The sequence below is a fragment of the Myripristis murdjan genome, chromosome 8 (assembly GCF_902150065.1).
Source record: "Myripristis murdjan chromosome 8, fMyrMur1.1, whole genome shotgun sequence".
Taxonomy (NCBI): domain Eukaryota; kingdom Metazoa; phylum Chordata; class Actinopteri; order Holocentriformes; family Holocentridae; genus Myripristis; species Myripristis murdjan.
Window position 1 is genome coordinate 27,336,725 of NC_043987.1, and position 26,081 is coordinate 27,362,805.

The following is a 26,081-nucleotide window of genomic DNA, read 5'->3' on the forward strand; positions in this document are numbered from 1 at the left end:
AAGGGACCCGGGGGGAGGGATGGAGGGGTGTGTGTGTGTGGGGGGGCGATGCAGCCACTGTGGGACGGGCCCGGAGAATGAAATGCCCTCTTATCTCATGAGGAGGCTGATTTATTTATCCCGGGGGAAAACACACACACAACACACACGCCGAGTCCTCGAGCTATTTGATGTGCTCACTCAAAAGTCGCGCTTCTGCTTTTGTCTCCGATTTGATCTTTTTCAAATCTTGCCGTCAGATGGTTGGAGTCGGGTGGTGGGGGTGTTGGTGGTGGGGGGGCTCACAGGTTCACCAGGGACCCCGGTTCGGGCTGCAGCACATCGGCGCGGCTTTAATTTGGTGTGCGAGGCGAGCCGCGGCGGACTCTCCCAGTAGAGACGGCGCTGTGTTTGTTTTGCGGGTGTGTAAATTAGCGGTAATTCGTTTGCTCAGTAATGACGTGGGAGAGCTAATTAGGGCAGTGTTGATGGGTGCATTAATTAGTCTCTGGTGTGCGATGCTAATGAGACCCTGATTCGGTGTGCGCGTTTGTGTTTGCGCGTGCGCGCGAGGAGCCGTGTATCTGTAAAGGCCTCGGCGTGTAGGTCGCGCCACGAGGAGGGAAGGTCCACCTGTATGTGAGAGTGTGTGAGAGCGAGCGAGCGAGCGGGAGGGAGGGCGAGTGTGTGTGTGAGTGAGTCGGTGATTACATGTTTGCACCTGCCCCTCCATGTGTGTGTGTGTGTGTGTGAGTGAAGGATGCAGCACACTGCAAAAAGTCCAAATCTTACCAAGATTATTTGTCTTATTTCAAGTAAAAATGTCTTATTTCTAGTCAAAATATCTCATTACACTTAAAATAAGTCATGATCATTACTTGTCTTTAGACAATTTTCACTTGTGTCACAAGTAAAAATTTGCTTGTTCCATTGGCAAAAGTTACTTCTGAGCTGATCATGACTTATTTTAAGTGTAATGAGATATTTTGACTAGAAATAAGACATTTTGACTTGAAATAAGACAAATAATCTTGGTAAGATTTGGACTTTTCGCAGTGCAGGTGTGGAAGAACCTCTCTAATCCCGGTGGCTCCACGATATCGGCCATGCCTACCTGGGTTGGGTTGATGGTCACCCCTTCGTTCAGCCGTCCCGGAGGCCGACAGACAGGGGTCACATCCTGCGCCTGACATCCCGGGGCGCTCGGCCGGCCGCTCGGTCACACCGCGATGGTTTCGGCGCTATAAATTCGTCCCCGCCTATAAAAACGTCCAACACACCAAAACAGACGACACGGGAGCCATAATGGATGAACGGCTGCTTTATAAGTGTGTTCAGTGACAGGTCGGCTTCACAGATAACAGGGGATCCGTCTGCATGCGGTAACAGTAACAGCGCACGCTAGCTACTCTCAATTAGGCTGTGACAAGGCGGCAGCTTGCTGTAATAATTTATGGTACATTACTGATGTAGCATTCGTCATAGCAGCGGTGAGAGGAAAGCATACATGGAGGTGTGGAGGGGTGGGTGCGGAGGGAGGGGGGGCTTTAGAGCTTCACCAATGATCTATTCTAATCATATTTATTCATGACTATCCCGTTACACATAATCCATTACGATTCCTGTTCGACTGTATCCTCCGCTGTTGCGTGTTGTCGCTCATTTCTTCTCCTCCTCTCCTTTCTCTTGTACGGCTGGGAAGAAAAGGAGGGAGGAAGCAAAAAAAAAAAAAAAAGAGAGAGAGAGAAATTTAAATCAGCATGAGAGGCTAGTAGATCATCCTATTTACAGAAACTACCGCTCTCAGAGTCATCCATGGCTCCGAAAACTCTGACTGACAAATACAATAAGGTGATTTATATTCAGCGCGCGCGAGAGAGAGAGAGAGAGAGAGAGAGAGAGAGAGAGAGACTGGAATTTCCAACTTGTATCCCTCTTGTGCTGCGAAACCTCGCAACAAGAGATCAGTCGGAGGGGCTGAGAAGCTGGAGATTTGTCATGCCGGCGTTTTTTTTTTTTTATTGAGGACTGTCAAACCGTCAAAGAGCGAGAAACCTCCCCTGACCCAGAACAGCTCTCTCTCTCTCTCTCTCTCTCTCTCTCTCTCTCTCTCCCTCGTTTGGAGCTACTGCATTCTGGGAAGCGTGGTTTTTGGACGGCGTACCTCGGACCTCCAGCTTGCACTCCACCTCGTCCTCGCCGAGGTCGTTGACGGCCCGGCAGGTGTACTTCCCCGTGTCGAACAGGCTCGGCTTGCGGATGTTCAGGGTCAACACGCCCTGGTTGTTCTGCATCAGGAACTTGGGGTCCTCGCCGATGATCATTTTGTTCTTCATCCAGATGATCTTGGGCTGGGAGAGGCGGCGGGGGACGTGGTGGCGGTGGCGGCGGCGGCGAGGAAAACGTTGGATGGAGGAAGACGAGGGAAACAGGCAGAGACGGGTGGAGGAGGGAGCGCATAAACAGAGCAGGGAATTGTTGAGAGGAGAGGAGAACAGAGGGAGGAGGAAAGAAGGAGAGGTGAAATTAGGTCAACATTTGGGCTTGACAAATCTTTACCGATTCGCTGGGATAAATAAAAAAAAAAAAAAATGCATGTTCAAAAGATCTTTCTGCTCCACCTCTTGTTCTAGCTCCAGACATAAAAATACACTCCCGCTGTCAAGGCATCAAAATCCTCTCTCCGCACTGTTTGACTCTCAAAACTCTCACGCTCGCTCAAACAAAACATGAAGTCTGCAGCGCGGCGCCTCTGATGCGCCCCCGCTCGCCGCGCACGGGCGTAAATACCTTGGGGTAGCCGCGGACGGCGCAGCTGATGGCGGCGCTGTAGCCTGCGACCACGGACCTGTCCACCAGGGGCGTGATGAACTTGGGGGAGCTGCTCCTGTCTTTCTCTTTGAACGGCGCCGGGTTATACGTCAGCCCTGGACGGACAGAAGAGCGTTGCGTGGTTTAGCCGTCTACCATTTATCTTAAGTGCAATTAGCCTCCTCAACCCAAAATGAAAATTATAGGTTAAACGCGAATCCACAGTATATTCTCTTTTAGATCTCTATTAGATTCAAGATTCAAGATTTTTATCCGTCACATGCATGATGTACGGGTACAGCAGCAGTGAAATGCAATTGCAACAACTCCAGCACTGTGCAAGTAAAAAATAGATAAGAATAAAATAGATAAAAAAATAAAATAAAAATAAAATAGAAAGCATATACAGTGGTCCCTCGTTTATCGCGGGAGTTACGTTCTAAAAATAACCCGCAATAGGCGAAATCCGCGAAGTAGTCAGCTTTATTTTTTTACAATTATTATAGATGTTTTAAGGCTGTAAAACCCCTCACTACACACTTTATACACTTTTCTCAGACAGGCATTAACATTTTCTCACTTTTCTCTCTTGTTTAAACACTCTCAAAGTTCAAACCTTCGTAGAAAAATAAGTCCAGTTTTACAGAATGAAACCAAAGATCAAAACCTCCCGGCATGGAGGAGATTGATTGACAATGGTCTACAGTCCCTTAGCCAATCAGGACGCAGAACACAATGCGCTGTAAAAAAAAAAAAAAAAAAAAAAAAGCATGCAAAATTGCTCCAAAAAAATCCACGAAACTGCGAGGCTGCGAAAGGTGAACCGCGTTATAGCGAGGGACAACTGTATAACACTCCTATATACAATATACAACCTATGTACAATATACAACAATATACAATAAGTCCAAATAAGTATTAGGTGTTTTACACACTTAAACCCCGCTGGTCTCATCGGTGGGTTCGTGATCTCTTTGTGTTTTGTTCAAACCCCCAGAGCTTTACTTTAAATTCAAGTGGAGATCCAAAGGTTTCCAAAAATCCCAAATATGCGTCCTGCAGAATTAAAAGATGTGTATTAAATGTTGCACAAGACATCTAAGCCGTTTGTATTGGCTGTAATGCTGCAGGCATAAAACAATGGCGTCTTCGCCTTAAATACTTTGCTCAAAAGTTTTTTTTCCCCCCCTAACTTTTAAGCCACTTAAAGGGAAATTTAAGGGGAAACTCAAGGTTTAAGGGGTATGTCTATGTTGTGCAATACTGTCAAGGCAAATTTTCATCTTGTATTCTAACCTGTTTGGCTGTTTTTTTTTAAAATTATACTCGTGATTTAGTAAATCTCTTTCAGTCAGTTAAAGAATCCCGTTACCTCCTCAGGCTTGTGATGAATGTCCATTGGGGTGCTCAGTTTTGTAATCTGATTACTATCGGCTGCTTTGGGATTATTTTGCCTCTGAGTTCCACATCACATGCCATTAAATCAGTGATTTCTCCCAGTGTGGAGGTTGACGTGAGAATTTCCATGGCAAGACGCTGATTTTTGCTTCATAACTCCTGAAGTCTCGCCGGTGAGATTGCTCCTCAGAACACAAAAGAGATTTGGCTGGTCGGCTGCCAGACTTTCTACTGGAGTAAGCAAACGCAGCAACCACAGCATTTGGCTGCTGGCAGGTGTTCATTTCCCCAACCTAGCTGTTTACATCGTCTGCGGCCAGTGTTAACCCTTATTTAACTTATTTGGTGTCAAAAGATGTTTGTGTCTAGCGTAATTGCACAGTATGAATTGATTCCCCCTTTAAACATGTACAAGTAATACAACAATTAATGACATGCATGTGTAATCTGATTACTATTTTGACAGTAAACAGATTACACACTGGAATACTTCCCGTGTTCAGTGTCTTAACCTTGTTATAAGCTAACGTTCACAGGTTACACACTGCAAAAACGCAAAATCTTACCAAGATTATTTGTCTTATTTCTAGTCAAAATATCTCATTACACTTAAAATAAGACATGATCACCTCAGAAGTAACTTGTTTTTAGACAATTGTCTCTTGTTTCAAGTGAAAATTTGCTTGAAACAAGTGAAAATTTGCTTGTTTCATTGGCAAATTTTGTTTCTTGTTTCTAGCTAATTTTCCCTTATTTCAAGTGAATTTTCACTTTTTCCACTGGCAAATTTTGCCAGTGTCTAAAAACAATTTACTTCTGAGGTGATCATGTCTTATTTTAAGTGTAATGAGATATTTTGACTAGAAATAAGACATTTTTTACTTGAAATAAGACAAATAATCTTGGTAAGATTTTGAGTTTTTGCAGTGCAGATTCACTTTCTGTTTTAACGGAGCACAACGCAGCGCTCGGCATGCATCGGACGTTCCTTGGCATCCAAAACGATATTGTCACGTTACAGTCGGCGGCGCTCTGCGGGGGATTTCATTACCTGTTTTGGCGATGACGGCGGTGTTCTTGCTGATGCCGACCGAGTCGCTGAGGCCACAGATGTTTTCGCTGAACACTCGAAAGGAATACTCGTTCCCCATGACCAGGTCAGACACAGTGCAGCTGGGCCTGCGGTTGTGCTCATAGACCGTGAACCATTCCTGATGAGAGAGAGAGAGGGGTGGAGAGACATAGGGAGACACAGCGAGAGAGAGAGAGAGAGAAGCAGAGGTTTAAGGAGGGTTATAGTCGTGGTCTTCTGCTCGAGATCGAGTTTCCATTACCTGTTGAGTCATCGCACCTTTCGACTATGAAGGTACATAAATACTTTGCAACCGTGTCACAAATCTCCCGGTAATTAAGCCCGCTGTCGTCATGGAGATCTACTGGAGAGCTGGTTATATGCATCGAGTGGCGACGTATGAACAACTGAGCAGGGGAGGAAGAGATACCAGAAAAAGATGTGTGTTGTGGACGTGCAGAGTGTGGATGTAGGTCAGCTCTGTGATGTCAGGAATAAAAGTGAATTGTCTGACACGGTGGATAAATTCACACGAGCTCCTAACTAAACTGTGTAACCATAGCAACAAATTGAAACATAAAAAAGCATCTAAATGAACGAGCTTAGGAATTCTGTGCCCAAGACAGAGCTTCTTCTAAATTTCCAGCAAGTGACCAAGTGTGAGAGTTATTATGGTTTTGTATTTTTCAGTTTTTTAAATTTTTGCTTATTTATTTATTTATTTATTTATTTTTATTTATTTTTTGTTTTCAATTAAGTTTTTCGCTTCCAAGGTAAACTGTCTTGTCTTTCGCCTGTCTCCTCTCTTCTTCTTCTTCTTCTTCTTCTTCTTCTTCTCCTTCTTCTTCTTCTTGTTCTTCTTCTTCAAAAAAAAAACCAAGATGTTTATGACCACACACTACGGTTAGCTAGCAAGCAAGCCGAGATTATCGTGACACAGTATTCAATATATCAGTGGCAAAACATTCATTTCACATGCAAGAAATTCCCAGAAATTAAAGGCACATTTCACTGATTTGCAGCCTAAACTTTATTGTACTATTGTGGGTTGTACAATTGTAAAAAAAAAAAAAAAACACACACACATAAATATTTTGTGTCTCGAGCTCGTCCCACTAGCTGGGATTTCTTTTGCTGCTTCATGCAATTTTTAAGGCGACCTGAGACCACCTGCTGTACCTGAGCCGGCATCCTGCTCACAGGAGCTACAGCTTTCCTCACACTGCAGGCAAATCTGATTTTTTTTCTCAAATCAGATCTTTATGACAGACCGTCCACACTGTTATTTGAAAGTGATAAGATCGGATTTGTGTGTCCAGACATCACCGACCTATCTGCATGGGTTGCTGAGGTAACGGCGTCCATAACACTGTGTGCGCTGGTGACACGCTGTTCCAGTTTGGAAGAATGAGAAATGGAGATCCATCATCTCGCCCTCCAAGTGATAGCGCTCCTCTGCTGCACCGGGAAAACTCAGCGACAGAGGAGGCCGGGACATCGCGATGCCACTCAGCCGCTCTGATGCACCTCCATCTGGATTTGACGTCGCTGTTGTGTGTTGCTCTGCGAGTGATGCAAAAGACCGTCTGCACTGCAAAAACTCAAAATCTTACCAAGATAATTTGTCTTATTTCAAGTAAAAAATTTCTTATTACTAGTCAAAATATCTCATTACACTTAAAATAAGACATGACCACCTCAGAAGTAACTTGTTTTTAGACAACTGTCTCTTGTTTCAAGTGAAAATTTACTTGAAACAAGTGAAAATTTGCTTGTTTCATTGGCAAAATTTGTTTCTTGTTTCTAGCTAATTTTCACTTATTTCAGTGAATTTTCCACTGGCAAATTTTGCCAATGAAACAAGCAAATTTTCACTTGTTTCAAGTAAATTTTCACTTGAAACAAGTGAAAATTGTCTAAAAACAATTTACTTCTGAGGTGATCATGTCTTATTTTAAGTGTAATGAGATATTTTGACTAGAAATAAGACATTTTTGACTTGAAATAAGACAAATAATCTTGGTAAGATTTTGCGTTTTTTGCAGTGTGAAACCTTATTTGAGCAGCCAGTGCATGGAATTACAGTTCAAATCACCTCCAAATGGGCTTTTGGTGTCCAGAAAATCTAAAAAAAAAAACAATCTGGATACAATCTGGATATGCCAAAAAAATGGATTTGGGCTGGCGGTCTGAACCAAGTAGAGAAGTGAAGGAGGCCGAGGCAGAGGCTTCGCTCAGCCGCTGAAGACGCCCAGCAGAGCGGCCTCGTTCTGTGGCTGACTGGAGCGAACGCACACAGGCAGCCGCTTCATCGCTGTGAGCGGCCGCTGGTCATTAATTTCAAGTAGAGCCGGGAGTTAGTGTGAGAATTGTTTGCTGATGGAGACGGAGGAGGAATCCCTGCACTGCTGTTACTTCAACCGTGCAAAAATATGATAACATACACGCTATTTACATTTTGACTGTGTTTTTTTTTCTTTCGTAATTTATCAACTTTTGCAATCGCTGTCTTAAATTGAAACGACTGTAAAACATTTGAACTTGATCACTGTTCTGGAACAATCTCCGCGAGACAGAAGGAGGTTGGTGAGATGTTGGTGTGCAGTGTGTGTTGTCGTATTTTCCAGTAGGGACAACTGCAGCCAGTTTACATCATTTTTTTTTTTTTTTTGTCTGGTGTACTGCACCAGTTACAAAACAATGTCTACATATTTTTCACTGTGGAAGCTTGCAGTTTCCCAATAATGCAGACGATACGAGAGGTGAAATATTTCTGTTTTCTGTTTTTCTGTTTTTCAGTTTTGTCGAGACGATCAGTTTACCCAATTAGAGCAATCAGCTGTTCTCAGCCACTGTCGCTCAAGAGCTGGGATCATCCACCACAGGTGCCCGGGGTGTGTGAAATACACACCTGCAGGCCGCGTCCTTCGGCCAAGCTTACCTTGGTCTTCATGTCGGCCTTCTGGATGGTGTAGCCGATGATTTCGCAGTTGCCGTTGTCTTTGGGCGGCTTCCACTCCAGCGCGGCATTGAAACCCCAAACGTCTGTGACGTGCACATCAATGGGAGGACCGGGCTTCTCTGGAGGATTTGTGTGTGTGAGAGAGAGAGAGAGAGAGAGAGAGAGACACACAGCTGAGATAGAGTTTTGAGAATTTGTGTGCGACTGTGAACAAGACGGCCTGATTAGACAATCAGGAGCAGAAAATGAGATAATCCAAGTGAGAGGGGACGGGAGAATGAAAAGAGCTCCACACACGCATTGCTGGTTGAGATAACTCACTCTGTCTTGGTAGAAATGTAGGCAAGCTTTGAGAGGGAGTGAGAGAGAGAGAGAGAGAGGGATAGATAAATAGATCTGGAGAAGGAAAGTTCCACAGAGGGAAAGAAATCGACACTCAAGAGGTGGAGATTGGCGAAGATTGACAGATTAGCCGAGCAGGAGACGAGGGGTTCAAGGAGAGGAAGTGATAGCTGCATACATTACTAGAAACACAGTGCAGACGGGGAACAGACACAAAGGGAGAGGCGGCGTGCTGTGGCTGTCTGGATTACAGAGCGGCAGAGTACAGTATGTTTAACATCGATCCTCCTTTGTGCTCAGTCCCACACGGTGCAGGGCGGAACAGAAATACTGTACGGCATAGTAATGCATTTGTCATTAATCTGGCTCTGGCGTGCCCTCTCACACGGAGGGAGCGGTGAGGTACAGTACAAACACAGCGAGCGGTAATCCCTCCCCGCGCCGGCTCCCGCTCAACCCGCGTTGTGACAGAGCGGCCGGGGCGTCTGATCACAAGAGCCGCCACTTCTCATCAGCCGAGGAAGTGACAAGAGTGGCCCTCCAAACTCCAGAACCTTAATCTACGCGCAAATAATCCCAGCGGAGCCCTGCCGAATAATCCACCCCCGGCACCCTGACCCGGGGAGCCGAGCGGAAAGCCGAGGAATGAGCTGGCGGCCACAGTGGCAGTGCAGGAGCCAGGATTATGCGAGGGAGAGAGGAATCAGCGCTTTGATGATTCGCTACTTTGAGTCACAGATCCCTGGGAGTATGAAATTAGGAATTATCATCAAATTAGAAAAAAAAAAAAAAAAAAAAAAAAAACGCGTGACATGTCACAGATTTGGGTTCATGCCATCATCCGGCCCCCCCCCTTCCAAACAGGTTATTAGCGGTGCCGTGTGAAGTGTGAAGTGTGAAGCGTGCGGGGTGGTCTCTAATCCTAATGAGGGAGCATGTAACGGGGCGTGTGCACGTGCCCCACGGGCCGAGGACTCACCTACAATCTGGATGTACAGGTCGGCGCTGTCCGACATGTTCTCAATCTGAACGGACAGCGTGTATCTGCCGGAGTGGGCTCTCTCTGCCGAGCGGATGAAGAGGATGGAGTCCAGGTCGCTGGTTCGAGTCCCGACCGTCTTGTCCTCCAGGGGCACGCCGTCCTTCAGCCAGGTCACCACGGGGCGAGGCTTCCCCTGCAGAGGCATTAAAATGGAGGGAAATATTCAGTGGGAAAAAGAGTCTCTGAGAAAAAAAAAAAATATATATATATATATATTTTCATCCAGAAGTGAAATAAGTTGCAATAGCTTGCAGAGGTGGAATAAGTTGCAGATTCTCTCTATTGGGTTTCACACTGCTAACACACAAATACACACAGCAGCAAAGCAATGTGACTGTGGCTGTTTCTCTGAATCCCAACAGGCAAGTGTACCGTAACAAACTGAATCTGATTATTAAGGCACCATGTGAGTCGTACAGCTTGATGACACTGGGCGCTTTTTTTTTTTATTTTATTTTTTATTTTTTTATTTATTTTTTATTTGAACATGTTTATGCCAGAGACAGTTTGCAGGAGACAGTGTAATCTGCAGTGGGAAAACTTAAATCACTGATGGCATCTGACAGCCAATCACACTCTCAGATTTCACACGGTTCATACGAGTTCTGGGGCAAGAGCTCAAAAACAGTAACGCCACGAATGTTAGATGAAAATCTATGCATTTTTAAAAGAATATCTGTAACACTTTACAATAAGAGTACAACAATTAATGTTAATTAATGCCGTAATAAACATTAAGTAACAGGTAATAAACATTAAGTAACAGTTAAGTAACCGTTAACTAATGTGGGTAAGAATCATGTACTAATGCTGTTCATGCTAAGGTATTAATTTATATGCTATTTAAGGGTTATTGTAGATATTATTAACATTAGTAAATGCCATAATAATCATTAACTAACAGTTAATTAACCATTACGGCATTAACTAACGTTAATTGTTGTACTCTTATTGTAAAGTGTTACCAGAATATCTATGGCTCTATATCTCGGCCTGGCATGACTGCTCACAGTAACCATGACAACAAGGGATGCCGCAAAGCAGAATATCATAATCTTGCTGTTTCCTGGGGCTGGTGCTAGCGCAGCCCCAAGTACAAGCCTTGGTGAGTGGAATATATATATATTTTTTTGCATGGCACTACAGCCAGAAAACAATTTATGAGTCATAATTTGACAAATATATTTACAGCAGAACATTCGAGGGGTTTCGTTGGTCCAAATCCTTCATCATCTCCTATCATCAAACCGTCTCTAATGCATTTTCCCTGTTGATTTCAACGGTTTGGTCACCATATTTTCTGCACGTTGTGTTTTGAGGCGCTCCTGCTCCACTTCAACATGCCTCACTTTGCCTTTGTGGATTACAGGGTGATATCAGCGTGGAAAAAAAAAAAAGCTTTAAGAACAGGCTCTTTCTAACTCCTGAGCAAGACGATAAGGCGGTGGGTGCTCTGTTCCTCCAGGAGGACTTCATGTACCCACATCCTGCTTCAGAATGGGCTCCACATCCTCTTGTTCAAGAGCAAGCGCAGCCACCGCAAACTCTCTCTTGTCCATCTTTATTTCAACAGTGTTTTCCCTTTGTTACTCGGGGGTAGCTGGGTGTTGCCAATTAGGCAGCTTGCAAGTTGTTGTCAAATGAGGGAACAATCCCTGTGCCCTTTGCGCTGTTCTCGCTTGCTGTGTTGCTAGCAAAGCACACAGCTGTGCTTTGCATTTGAGCAGCAGGGAAAAAAAAGCGTCTTATCTGATCACAGCCCTGAGGCTCTATGACGCATTTATTTAGATACTTTAATTATGGAAAAACACACATGCACAGTGCATTTAGACAGATTAAAGAAAAATATGGGAAACTGTAAATGAAAACCGGCTAATAAGCTCCATGAAATGTGGCATCTCTTGGCTGTTTTCCCATCTTTGAGTCCGGTTTGTGTTCTTACTTCAAACACACCACTCCAGGGTTCACTTGAAAGCCCCCTGCGACGACCCACTTCGTGTGGATCGGGGAGTGGTTTTCAGGCACGCGTCCAACTCCGCTGCCTTGTTCTCCACTCTTCAAATAAGCTGAACCAAAGAGCTCTAAATGTTTGATACCACCGTTCAATACGGGGCCAAGAAAAAGTGACCTAATAATCTTTAAGCAACTTGTACTGTGCACGCTCGACAGAACCGCGTTTGCTCCGCCGCTGCAAAATCTGAATCCGGCGTGTGTGTGCTCGAAACTCGGCACGTGAAGCGAGGAGCTGCAGCCACAGCCCGGCGGGACTCTCTCTCTCTAACCTGGAAGGGGATGACCAAGTTGACCTTCTCGCCCACCGTCCTGATGAGTTTGGTTCTCAGATTGCGAGGCAAGCGGATCTTTGGGTTCTCTGTGGGGCGGCAGACAGAGAAGGAAAGGATGAGTCGGCTGCAGAGGAGTGGGTGGTGTGTGAGAGAGCGCACATATGTACAATCTACAGAATCTACGCTCAGAAAGGTGTGTGTGTGTGTGTGTGTGTGTGTGTGTGTACAGTATGAACGTGCATGCACACTGGTGTGAAAATCCAGAAATACAGTTTCAATATAAAAAGATGCACAGAGTGAAATTGTTCCCTCTCAGATGAAGTGTGTGATTAAGCAGTAAACGACAAGAAGGAAGTTGTGGTTTTTACTGATTTTACAATAGCTAAGAGGCACTGTTGAGCATGATAATTAATTTTTTTTTCTGTCTTGCAATATTGTTCTTGAGCAGCCGCTAAACAACATGGTTGCTAAGCGACATAGTAAATATTGGTGTTTTTTTTGTTTTTTTGTTTTGTTTTTGTTGCCGGTGCATTAATATTTAATCTAACAGGTGTGGGTTTATCAGGTAATTTACAGCAGTTTGTGGCTCTTGCACATTTTACACTGTGAGATATTAGTTCAATGTGTCCAATATGTTTATGTTGGTCGAATGTGCGGCGCATGTCTCTGACCCATGATCTCTCTGATGGTGACGGCCTGCCCCAGGGTGGCGGGGGGGCTGCGTCCGGCCATGTTGACAGCCACAACTCTGAAGAGCATCTTCTCTCCCACTGGGAGGTCCTTCACCCGATACTGGTTCTTTTCCACCGGCTCCTGGTTGGCCTGCACCCACTGATCAGCTGAGGGGAAGCAGGGAAAGCAGGAAACAGATCAGAAAATCAGATTTTTAGAGGATCATCTTAAGAAACTAATCAGAATTAGTGATGCTCTGGTTAAATTTATTTTGACTGATCCTGATTGTCAGTTTTTAACCCTCCTATTATGTTTGGAGTCAATTTGACCCCAGCCAATGTTTCACGTCTCTAAATAAATGATTAACATATTTTTTTTTGCTTCATGTTTAATGAGTGTTCCTAATGTAATGGGTACTACCGGGTAAAGATGAAACTGACATGATGATATGTTTTCAATGTCCTGTACACACTTTGTAACGCATTGGTTATAAATAACAAAAATCGTTACTTAGAAATAATATAAAGCCATTAAAACACCAAAAATTTATATTTCTTTCCAATTTTAGATCAATCAATGAGAATATTCAATGTGATTTGAATATTTTTCCATTGTCGCGTAATAGGAATACTGGATGTATAAATGTGTGGAGGGGTGGGGGGGAGTTATGTTTTATTTAAAGGGCTATTTAGGTCGTCAACAAAGAAACATAAAGTACTTGACACATAAACTTTGGTAACAATTTTAATTATAATAATTTTGTGGAAGTTTAAACTGCTGGGGTCAAATTGACCCCAAACATAAAAGATGTTCAAAAATGTGAACATAACATGGGGGGTTAAAAAGCCTGACTCGCCACGCCCGATCCGCGGCTTGTCTTTTTTAGTTAAACATCATTTTTAAACGTTCAATTTCGAATTATTTGTCACATTAAAACACAATTACAAGTACGCAACTCCTCACAATAACTGCCTGCAAGCAATCAAGCAATCAGTGCGTCCTTAATTGGAATTCACGTGCTGATATTGTCGTCGAACGCCGCGTGCGTGTGTGTGTGTGTGTGTGTATTTACTTCCTTCTTTGCAGTACTCGATGATGTAGCCGCTGATGCCGCCCGCTCCGATCCTTTCTGGAGGACGCCACTTGAGCGCGCAGGTAGTGTCGGTCACATCGTCCACCGTGAGGCGAATGGGCTCGCTGGTGGGGGCTGAAGGAGAGAGGGGCTAATTAATGCGTTAATACCCAGTGTAAATGGGATGGGAGGTGGGGTTAAGCTGTCTCAAAATGAGCACTGTGCGAAAAGCCGCTGCTAATTAACCATTCTGCTAATGACAAATGGCAACGCACCAATGGGCATGAAGGGCTTTGAGTTTCCACTGGGCTGCGAGATGCCAATGCCGTTGACGGCGAAGACTCTCATCTCATAAAGCACGCCTTCAATCATCTTCTTCGCCTCGTACGTGGTGGACTCATAAACGTCAAAGTTGAGTTTCGTCCATCTGGCCGAGCCCACTTTCTTCCTCTCCATCAGATACCCTGGAGGAAGCGATATCGGCGCATGGAGAGGTCATTCGAAAAGGAGGATAAAAAAAACAAAAAAACACCGCAGTGTGACAAACAGTGCGGATTCCAAAATGTGCGTCTCTTTCTCCTGGGAGGCAGACATCAGATGTGAACCTCAGATGTTGCGAGTGTGTACCTTTAACGGGAACTCCGCCGTCAAACGCAGGCGGGTCCCATGTGATCGTGGCACAGTCCTCGCCAACTGACGTGCATTTGACATTCTCAGGAGGGTTGGGCACATCTGGAGAGACAGGTTACAGTTGGAGATGGAAGGAGAGGAGAGGAGAGGCAAAGCAGAGAGAGAAACGAGACAAGGCGGGAATGTGTGAGAGTGTGAGGGAGGGTTTTTATTTTTTTTTTTTTTGGAGGCAGTACAGTATGTGAGAAAACATGCAGATGTGCTTTTTAGAGAAGGGATGGGCATGGAGAGGCAGTGCTGAGCAGGGAAAAAAAAAAAAAAAACAGAAAAAACACAGCGACATTCAAACCTTGTGTTTCTAGTGTGTCCATGACCTAAATGTAAAATCATGATGTCAGCCGTGTCACATAGGGCTGCACAAAATTAATTTAAATATTATTGATATCGGAATATGTCTCAGTGCAATATCCAGATCGAAGTTAAAATATAAAAAAAAAAACATTATAAATTTATTACGATGCTACAGAGACTCCCTGGTCTACAAATTGTGTTCTCCAGATGTAAGAAAATACGTTTGTTTGGTACAAAAACCATTAAAAAAAAATCTCATTTTCAACATTTTAATAGTGTTTTTAGGGGAAATTAAAATTATGATGCATTCCAACTAAAATCATGAATCATGAATTGCAACATATGTCAAAATAATACCAGTTTGATTTTTTTTCTCACCGTATCATTCAGCCTTACTGTAAAAATGCTAAGGATTTAACAACCAGTACCGACATCAATAATTCTGAATTGATGCTATCTAATCATTAAATCCTGCATTAATATTTAATATCTTTCATTTCGACCATATTGACCAAGTATCTTTTCCGGACGCACGCAGCGTTTAGGCCTTGTGACACTCACACTAACACTTCAGACCCATAAGAATCGGATTAAATCTTAAATAATCACGCTTGCTTGTGTTGATTCAGTTAAAGTTGTTGCGTTAGGACCAATTCAAGGTAAATGCCTCACACACACACAGCTAGGGCGGCATTGATTAGTTATTCAGTAGATACACGTAATCGTCTGAATCATCATCCGCATCTCTGCAGTGATGCATCTCAGGCGTCACAGCAGAGACGGAGGACACTTCACTGACTGATTTCTGTTTGTTTTTTTTTTATTGGAAAAAAAAAAAAAAGAAAAAGAAGCCAATATTGGCGATGCGATAATATTGATTTAACTATTTGTAGTGCTGACCGGAATTAAAAGAGACTGCTGTCAGCTGTGCTCTGTAAGTGCCCGTGTGTGTGTGTGTGTGTGTGTGTCTGTCAAAGGTCTGGGTTGAATATCTAGAGCGGAAGAGTGGGAGAGGAAATGAAGCAAAAAAAAGAAAAAAAAAAAAGAAAAGAGAAATTGACAGAGCGCCACTGACCCACGATCTTGACAAAGAGCTCGGCCTTGTCCTCTCCGGCGGGGTTGATCACGCTGATGTTGTATTTGCCCTCGTCGCTTCTCTCCGCCCCCTCGATGACGAAGCTGCTCAGGGTCTTCCTCGTTTCCACCCGAACTCTGCCCTCAGCCTCCGCTATCACCTGGGAGAGAGAGAGAGAGAGAGAGACAGAGAGAGAGAGAGAGGAGGAGATATAATGATAAATGATACTTAAAGATAATGTGATGCACAAAAACACAGTGAGTCAGCTGTCCAGTGACTAATGTTTGCACACTGTGAATGGCGACGGATGCCCCCAAAAATAGTGATGTGTGTGAATTTATAGTGACGTAAACGGTGAAAATCTTCTGTGTGTGTGTGTGTGTGTGTGTGCGTGTGTGTGTGTGTGTCCTCACTTGGTCTCCTCTCATCCAGCACACGGTGGGCGCCGGCTCTCCGGAGATCTCCACGTCAAAGCGGAGTTTGTTTCCAGCCACGACGACAATCGTGTTCTTATTGCCGCCGCCGCTCGTGTCCAGGTGGATTTTGGGAGGATCTGTTAGAGGAGGAGGAGGAGGAGGAGGAGGAAGATTAGGAGGAGGAGGAGGAGGAGGAGGAGGAGGAGGATCACAGGGAAAGGAAAGGGCCGGCTGTCATTAGAGTTAGAGTAATATGGGTTTTTTTTTGAAGGCAGATACCAGCAGCAGTATAATTGGTATCTCAAATCCATTACAGAATTGTCACTTATTTTTGGTTTGTGTTGTTGAATTTATCTCGTCCTTTTCTCTCTTGTTTTTTTTTTTTTTTAAATAGAAAAACATGAAAAAAGCTGCAGCAGCACCTGTGGATGACATGCTGCTCATACAAAACCTGCCGTCTGCGTTCGCCTGACGTAAGTTTCAGGGCCGAACTGACTCAATCAGGGACAAGACGCATCGTGACTTCAGGAAAAATCTGAATCACAGCAAGTCGAGAAAGGTCAAAAAGGCAAAGGCACAAACCTGCGTACCGAACATTTTTTCTCTACTGAATGCTGCGGTTTCTGATTCACCGCTCATAGATACTGGATTTTTAGGCCGTTCGTGTTATCATTTTGGTTTTTTAGTTCCTAATGTTCAGTTATTTCCACGTCTTGGTTTGCACGTTGGCTAGCTAAGACATCAACCGGAGTTTATTTGGGATTATGAGCAGTCTACTTAAAAAATGGAGTGCAAGAATAAAAAAAACGATTCCTTAACCCTCCTGTTATGCTCAAATTTACGAACATCTTTTAGGTTTGGGGTCAATATGACCGCAGCAGTTTAAACCTCCACAAAATTTTTATAATTAATTATACTATAATTAAATACATCCAGTATTCCTATTACGCCACAATGGAAAAATATGCAAATCACCATAAAATCTCACTGATTGACCTAAAATTGGAAAGAAATATTAATTTTTGGTGTTTTAATGGCTTTATATTATTTCTAAGCACAGATTTTTGTTATTTATAGCCGATGTGTTACAAAGTGTGTACAGGACATTGAAAACATCATCATGTGAATTTCATGTTTACCCGGTAGTGCCCATTACATTAGGAAAACTCCTTAAAAAAAAACTCATTAAATATGAAGCATCAACATCATTTATTTAGAGACGTTAAACACTGGCTGGGGTCAAACTGACCCCAAACATAACAGGAGGGTTAAAAAACAAAAAGTTGAAATAAGACGGACTTACAGCTCCTGCAGAAGCAAATGCCATCGTTTCACATTTTCATAGTTAATAAGTAACGGTGCAAAATGGTGCTGGTGTTGTTTTTACCTGTTGTGTGCATTGCAACTTTTAAGGTGAGTGCTTTGATCGTGTTCATTTGACTTTTGACTGTTAAAGAAATTATTATTATTTTTAGGCAAAGTTGGCTGGGCTGGTTCTGCTGCAGATTTTAAAGACTGGCATCTTTGAATCTGATGAATAAGAAAAGGGGGAAAACCTGCCTCGTATCACCTTGGGTAATCATGATAATAACTCACCGTCTGATATTCGAGGTTTAGTAACATATCAGTATTCGCCCGATAAATCAGCAAACGGATCGCTTGGTCGTATTGCAGGAGAATGGGAAATACAGGGGGCTTTAGTGATACAGTGCAGTCAATAAAAAAAAAAAAAAGTTGAAGTACTTCTGCCCCAAACGGCACTCTTACCTTGGCGGGGAACATAGTCGATCTTGATTTCTGGGGGGAAAAGAGGGAAAAACAAAGCAGAGCACATGAATCAGCATTATTCAAACTCGGAGATGACTTGCTTTATGTTCGGCAAATCCATCAAGTACACGGTGTTTTGTTTTGTTTTGTTTTGTTTCGTGTTGTTTTTGTTTTGTCTGTCTGTCTCACCCAGGAAGTTGAGTTTTGCGGAGAGATTAAGAGCGTAGCCGTCGGGAACAAAGGTATAATCTCCAGCATCCTCGGGCTTCACGTCATCAATCGTAAGCTTGTGGGTCCTGGGGACACGTTACCAGATGTTACCAAGGAGACAACACTCATCGTGACCCACAATTATGCAAAACACGGTTTCCCTGGCAACATACTCCATAATGCAATATCGCGGAGTGAGAAACATACTAAATGGCTTTCACCTTGTGTGACCGCCGTTGCCTTGGCATATCTCCTGCCATAGGCTGCTCTAATGGAGGGATTACTGACAGAAACCCCAGGGGTGTGTATGTTATGTTGTGTGTGTGTGTGTGTGTGTGTGTTTTGCTGTCAGAGCTTTTCAGACTGCAGTCTCTCCCAAAAAAGAGCCAAATATCCACCAAAACCTTGTTCAGCCTTTGTGGAGATGCAATTGCAGAGACAATGCTTTCTGTGCTGATGTGTGAATCCTGTGCATGCAAACATTTTTCTCTGTGTGTGTGTGTGTGTGTGTGTGTGAGTATGGCTAATTCAGTCATCTGATGCGGTACCTTCCGATGTGTGACATTTTGATGCGACTGCTGGGTTGGACTTCGACGCCGTCCTTGAACCACTTCCCGGTCACTTTGTCGTCGGAGACTTCACACTTGAACATGGCCTGCTCCGAGGCCTTCACCGTCAGATCAGCGATGCTCTGCAGAACCTCCAGCTCCTTCTCTGAAGACACATGCAGCACATATCTTATTTATTTATTTATTTAAAATACAAGGCATGCGGGGCTCTGATCAGTGTTGACTGGTGTTGTGTAACTCGGTACACGCTCAGAAAATAAAGCACAAAGTCGTCCCTTTAAGGGTAAAACAGCTTGGCACTGGGGCAGCTCTGTGAAATATCTTTTTCAGTCGAGTACCACATGACCAGTGCAAGAAAAAAAAAAAAAAAGCTCAAAGTCCAATCTAATCCAGCTCAATCAGTGTCTGAAGTAACCTGATACAGATAATACTTTTTTAAGGCCAGTTTTTGCTTCTTCTTCTTCACTTTTTTCACTTCCCGAACACAGTGAACGAACATAATCGCTTGACGACGTAGTACATTTACATTTTTATTGAACTTATTACAGCATAAGCTAATAATGACTGCAATTTTTTAATTAACTTTAAAAAAAAAAATCTGCAGTGCTCCAGTGTACCCCTGGGGGTACGCATACCCCCATTTGAGAAACCGTGCTCCGTGGTACTGCTTATGTACCGTTGACATTGGGTGCAAGTTAAAATCTACATTAAAGTGATATTTTACCCAATTTATTTATTTATTTAGGTATTTATTATATATGATATTTATTTAAATGGGACATAATATGTCGCTTTTACTGCTTGGGAGCATATATGCACCTATTTGTCTCTGAAAAAGGTTACACATAATTATCTTGAGGTGTAGTTATTAGCCTTAGGGGGGGACATTTGTGTAGATTGTACCTTAGGAGCCAGAGATGGACTCCTACTGTACCCCCATTTCTGACAGTGTACAGTCGCGTGTTGACAGTAATGTTAGGCTACTGGCCCAATTTCAGGATGACACCCGCCAAAGAATAAATTGTTGCTTTCGTTATCACACTGAATATATTTGGTCGCAGCTAAATTGTCCGTCTAAAAACTATAATCACTGCCACCTTGCCAGTTAGATGAGGAAATGGCGGAAAACTTTACTTTCTCAGAGTGGAAGTGCCTTGATTTTTTTTTTTTTTTTTTTTTCATAGAGAGAGTGAGAATGACAAAACCATTGGACATTAACATTATTTGGTTTCCACGGTCGTTCGCGCAGAAACGCACAAGCAGCCGAGGTGTCCTAATTTCTCACAGAGCACAACTGCCAAATTTTGTGGGTGTCAGATAAAAGCAATATAACAAGTGGTGTAGCAAATTACTGCTCCCAGGGAGTGATAAATGAAGTAATAATACTGTTGAATTAAATAAAATATGACTTATCAGGCTTGTCTATAGTGTCTGAGACACTGTAGGTTTTTCATTAGGTCCTCGTTGAACTGATACAGCTGCAACGCCTGTAGTAGAAACACTTACAGGCCTGGTGTTTTAAGTTATTGGTCTTGTTAATTTTCATTGCATTTACATTGGAAGATCCCTTTTTTTCCATTGAACATCTCTCTAGTTTAAACTGTTTGTGGGAGGATTTGATATCAAGACTGAACCGTCTACCTGTTCTAGTCCATTTCCATCTTCAGTCTGACTTTGCCTGCGGTAAAATCTAAGTTTTCCCCAACCAGTCACTAGAGAATGACGTGTCTGCCCGGACCTAAGGTCATTTTAACGTCAACACCGATGCGTCGCCATGCCAACACGCTGGTTTTGTCGGGGTTTTAAGATGAAGTGAAGTAAAAACCGTTGAGAAGACATGCCCTCTATGTAAAATTAATTTGTTAATCAAGGGGGTATTTCATCATCCATTTTCGCGTGTTAGTTTATTTGCTATTAGTCCAGTAATTTTAGGCCCAAATTGGGGTCAACCTAGGACAAATTGCAAGAGAAGCAAACTCAACTGATTTTGTATCCTCAGTTTGTCCTGAGTGAGGGAAAAAAAAATTCCCAAGGAATCCCATTGGTGGAAAGTTTTGAAAATCACCTATTTATGACCATATAATACCAAAAAACACTGTTTTTAACACACAGGGGAAAGGGGTTCAAAATTTTACTTTCAGATATCACTATAAAAATTCACAAGTTGATTACACACACAAAGACAAGAAAAAAATCACAAGTTCTTTGAATTATTCTGTTTACACATGCATATCACACATTATCTGATTTGATATGCGCTAATAAGGAATATAAGGAATAAATGCCAGAGGAGATATTTAAACAGTGAATTAAAAGGTTACTATATAACAGTGAATTAAAAGGTTACTGTATATATAGTAACCTTTTAATTCACTGTTTTAATATCTGTTCTGGCATTTATTCCTTATATTCCTTATTAGCGCATATCAAATCAGATAATGTGCCTGCTGATTGGCTCGGTTGGTTTTTGGAGTTGAGCGACACCGGACCTGCAGAATCACTCGACACTTTTTAAAGTGAACGTGTGATTCGCGGATCTGGATCCAGGCTAATGTGGCATGTTACAAGATTCTCCCTCCCTGAATTCCTTATAATGTAAGTGTCATTTTTGATTGATTGATATAGATTGTACATATTGTTTGTTTGACTTGAATCATTGTAAGTCGACCTTTTGTTGAAGATTTAACACTAGTACGTGCTGCATGTGTCCTCCTTCCTTGCTTTCCACCTGTTTGTGTGTTCAGGAGCTCAACACGGGTCTTTATCCTGACTGGAGAAACTGTACCTTCAACCTCCAGCTCCGCCTTCGACTCCCCGCCGTTGGTGAGGGCTTGGTACATCCCTATGTCCTCTTTGGTGGCCTCATTTATAATCAGAATGTGCCTCGTGCCGTCCTTCTTAAACCTGTACTTAGAGCCCGCTGTCTCTCTAGTCAACTCAACTCCATCTTTCATCCTGGGGAGAAGAGAAAACATATTCCGAGACACACACACACACACACACAGGTGATGGACATGCCTACAATGTTTTGCACAACTACAGTGTTCGGGCATTATCCAACAGGAGAAATGGGCCCCTTTAAAATAGGATGCAAGGATGCTGCACTTTTGGGTACCAGTGGATGTTCATTAGGGGTAATTTTCAACATAATTATTAAAATTAAAAGTTGCCCTTTATGCAACAGTGAAGAAAAAAACGTTTGCATATCCTAAAATTACTGACATTCTGAGGCATGTTTAATTTATGAATGCAATTGGCATATCCCATTTAGGTTGACCTGACATCTCCCAGTTTCCTAACTAGATAATAGTTTAAAAACCACATCAGGACCTATAACATGAAAACAGATCCATACGCATGAAAAACAGGATATTGAGAAAATTTCATGCTACAGCCAAGCCGTGAGAATCATAAGATGTATACATGCCTCATTATCGAGGCTAAAATCAATATTGCCTGGAAATCTTATCTGAATTATTCATATTTTGAACACGAGCTTATCCAGGTCGATGTTACTGCAGGAATGTAAGGTTTGCATTGAGTCAGCTCACACATGGATTAAGTTTCCTGGGTAATTACAGAGTATCTGTATGCATGTACAGTTGGTACAATAAAACCTGAAAAAACCTGAAAAAAACATACAGTAGATGGGTTATGCCTACAAGAGCCGTAAGCACTTTTAATTAGTGTTTCACATACAGTAGTCTGATAACGCTTGCTTTCCATGGACTCAGAAAACTATTGTGATTCTTAAGTATTGTGATTCAATTTATCGTGATTTTTTTTTTTTTTTTAATTATCCTCTAGTTTGAGGATAAGTTCCATAAAGCTCACAACTTATACACTGACGTCAAGTTTGAAAAATGCTCTCACTACAATGAAATGGTCCTGATATGGGGGCTAACATCACCGCACATGAATATAACTGGGCTCACTGAATCCACAGGAGTCTCAGCTTTCCAGTCAAACTCAGTTGATGCAACTCCAAGACCCCAGTTTAGGCTCCATTATGCACAAATACACCATTTTACAACAGGCCACAAGAACACATTTGTACTGCATGCAAAAGCTGCATAATTTGTGCCCCAAACTGTATGGGATTAGAATAAGGTGGGCTTGTCTGCAAAGGGGAGACCCGTGGCTGCCCAGAGAAGCTATTTTCATTCAGATATCTGGAGGTCAGAGGTCAAGGGACCACTCTGAAAATGGCTAAACTTTGGAGCTTTATTTAGTTGCCTTGTCGACAACCTAGCATGACAAGCTTGGTACCAACGGGTTCTTTAGGGAGTCTAGTTTCATATGAAACCAATATCTTTAAATCGATTCAGTAATGAGAAAATCAATTAAAAAAATATGTAAAAAAGAAAAGAAAAAGAAAAAAGAAAGAAATCACTTGATACTTAAGTGAATTGAATTTTTCCTCACTCCTACTATCCATGTATACAGGAGTAGCCGTAATAAGTGCATAAATGTTGATATGAACAACACATCCTGGATGAGTGCAGTGAATAGCACACTACACAGACGTACTGAATGGCTCATCTGTTTCCTGATGATCTGATTTTTGGGAGGATCAAACCTTACCATTTGACATTGGCTCCTTCCTCAGACACCTCCACCTCAAACTCGACTTTCTCACCCACCACGGTGTGGACGTCGTCCAGCAGCTTGGTGATGGTGACCGGGGGCTCTGAGGACAAAACGGCAGGCTTCAGTGTCAAACCTCGTCCGACTCAAAACACCAGAGGTCACTCAGCTTGCACTGCGATACACTGAACCGCTCGAGAAGTGCGTCGCAGTGTAAAACCTTTCACACGCGGAATCATCACAGTCACTCTGACCGCGGAGGAGAGCGAGGACAGAGGAGGAACGGTGGACGTACTGAGGTGGAGTAAGAGGAACACAGGTGGAAAGCATCTGGACTTGAGCAGAATGAGTATTGCTGTTTTTTCTGATTAGTTTGTACAATGAAATGATTTGCATGGAGCACACCAGGGCAGATAATAGGTTGAATTTTGTAGCTGGGACAATTTGGAACAGGCGCACAATCCTCGTCATTTCTGCTACCGTTGTTGTATTTGACAGGTTTCTTGACAAGTACTCTGGCTCGAGTAAAAGTAGCAGCACCTCTACTTGAGCCACCTATTCCAGTGGTCTTCCCACCTCTGTTGATGAATGGTGGTTGACAAAAAGACGAACATATGGGACATGCAACAGCCCACTCTGGGATTTGATAGGATGCCCACCAGAGCACGACAACAGTCCTGAAGCGTCAAACGCCACTTCACCACAACACTCTCGCGGCGCAGGTGGAGGGTACTTCAGGTCTCCAGAGGTAGTGGGAGTCACATTGTGTGATGCTTGATGCTCTGCTAGCCGCAGCTATTTGTCATCGTCAGCATCCAGTCCCCCTTTGGACCCTCCATATTCTCTTCAGCCTCAAATGGCCCAGCGACTCCCTGAGCCTGAGTCACAGCAGCACTGTAACATGGACAGTCTGACCAGCGGGTCTCACCGTGTTTTGTGAAACGAGCACAGCGTCTAAAAAATGCAAGAACGCTGCTCTGAACATGAAAAGTGAGAGCAATACTTTTCCCACCAATAAAGGATTACGTGAAGGGAAAAACAGCCAGATATTGGAAGTAGTTTGACTGTAACAATCATGAAATTTTAGCTGATAAATAAATGTCATATAAATAATTTCAATTTACAAGCAATTTCTTATTTATTTATTTATTTATTTATTTATTGCAAATCTTACAAAGTTATTGGGCTCTCCCTTTTCATTTGTGTGAAAACTATGGTGTAGGCCTACATAATGTAATGAGAAAATGTCTCAACACAATGCTGATTAATGGACAAGTATGCTTTATGTAATTTTTCAAACCTAAATTGCAACAGGGAAATGCACAGCTGTTTCTATCCAGGCATTTTATGTGCACACTGTATGTGTGAGTGTGTGTGTGTGTGTGTGTGTGTGTGTGTGACTAAGCATGCATGTGCCTACGCAGCTCAGCGCAGAGCTCGGCACATGCATGTGCTTGCGTGAGTGAACATCGGTCTCATTTTGAGCGATGCTTCATGGCTAAAGGGAGAAAAAAAAAATGTTCCTCCGACCAGCTGATGGAAATGCACCTGATTTGTTTTCTGTTTTGTTTTGTTGTAACATTTCTAACACTGGCTTAAAATCACCTAGACACTTGAATGGAAATATGTTTATGAACCCTAATGATAGCACCTTAAATAATTACAATTAATTACGATGATGTAGTAATTGTGACAGGGCTAAGTGTGACCTTGAAGTGGTGTGGTTTGGTTGAAAGTGTGTTGTTGTGGTGGTGGATGGCTGCATACTTTTACCTTTAACTCTTTTTTTTTCTTTAACTCCATCCTGGCTTTGTCACATAATCATTTCATGGTGGAGGAATGCAATTTTCACACTGTTCATCCCCACAACAAATAATCCGCATTTCAGAGTTTCTACTCATTTCACAAAGTTTTGTTACACTGCGCTGAATTTGATGCCGCGCTGGTAGCAACACAACATTCACAGGAGACTCGCTTCGTAGCGCCGCGCTGCAAAAGCCCGGGCGTTTGCCGAGGTACTTTATGTCTTGTTTAAAATACTGTGACTGCTAGTTATGACTAGCTGCCATCCGCTGAACACCCCACTGCCTTCTCTAATGTCAAAATAAATCAACAATAAAACGTACCGATCAAGATGTTTGCCAAAGCAACAGGGACCTCTCTTTTCTTTTCTTTTTTTTTTTTAAGTAAACTTATTACCCTCATCCACACACACACAAACACACACTGCAGCCGTACTGGAAGAGTGTCTGAGGTGAGAGCTTATCGTCCTCTGTGGTCTCTGATAATGTAAAAGCAGAATGAGCAGTCGTGAGCACATGGAGTAAAGGATGGGATTAATATTTCAGGTATGGACCCAATTACATCCATTAAAACCTCTCACACCCAAACATACCGAAAACTACCAGATATAAACATGAGAGTTAGACTGATATGGGCCAATGTCTGATGTCCACTGCTGCACTTGTCTATAGGAAGCCCTTAACCTGAATAGACTGTAATGTAATGTTCTGTTTTCATTCTGCAAACATATGCTATGTATATTATAGTTTAGTTTAATTTTGATTATTCTAATGCTGAGTTTTAGCATCCCATGTTATAAACAGGGTTTCTACAACTATTTGCCAATTAAATTCCAAAACTTTTCCATGACTTTTCCATCACTACATATGAAATTTCCACAACGATCTCTCTATTGAACTGAGTAAAGCAACTTTTATAACTAGGGGAAAGAAAATATGTCTCAAAGCAACAGCCATGTCTCTCGACTCTGACTGGTGTGTTCCCCAGAATTATACAGTTGAGTTGATTTTGATGAATTAAAAAAAAAAACACACCAAA

General features: G+C 42.7%; 1 protein-coding gene across 2 annotated transcripts in view; it reads right to left on the minus strand.

The window, feature by feature from the left end:
- Window positions 1-1,330: 1,330 nt before the first annotated feature.
- mybpc2a (myosin binding protein Ca) overlaps window positions 1,331-26,081 on the minus strand; it is a 68,408-nt gene continuing 43,657 nt past the window's right edge. For both annotated transcript variants that reach the window (XM_030058956.1, XM_030058957.1), the window contains exons 12-29: window positions 23,238-23,343; window positions 21,439-21,608; window positions 18,633-18,798; window positions 18,064-18,170; window positions 17,875-17,904; window positions 16,105-16,244; window positions 15,692-15,851; window positions 14,263-14,367; window positions 13,911-14,099; window positions 13,636-13,770; window positions 12,563-12,730; window positions 11,889-11,977; window positions 9,544-9,739; window positions 8,202-8,341; window positions 5,240-5,399; window positions 2,770-2,906; window positions 2,144-2,330; window positions 1,331-1,673 (exon numbers count right to left, since the gene is read on the minus strand). In XM_030058956.1, coding sequence (XP_029914816.1) covers window positions 1,639-1,673; window positions 2,144-2,330; window positions 2,770-2,906; window positions 5,240-5,399; window positions 8,202-8,341; window positions 9,544-9,739; window positions 11,889-11,977; window positions 12,563-12,730; window positions 13,636-13,770; window positions 13,911-14,099; window positions 14,263-14,367; window positions 15,692-15,851; window positions 16,105-16,244; window positions 17,875-17,904; window positions 18,064-18,170; window positions 18,633-18,798; window positions 21,439-21,608; window positions 23,238-23,343 — 2,420 coding nt within the window. In that variant the 3' untranslated portion in view covers window positions 1,331-1,638. The remainder of the gene's footprint in view (window positions 1,674-2,143; window positions 2,331-2,769; window positions 2,907-5,239; window positions 5,400-8,201; window positions 8,342-9,543; window positions 9,740-11,888; window positions 11,978-12,562; window positions 12,731-13,635; window positions 13,771-13,910; window positions 14,100-14,262; window positions 14,368-15,691; window positions 15,852-16,104; window positions 16,245-17,874; window positions 17,905-18,063; window positions 18,171-18,632; window positions 18,799-21,438; window positions 21,609-23,237; window positions 23,344-26,081) is intronic.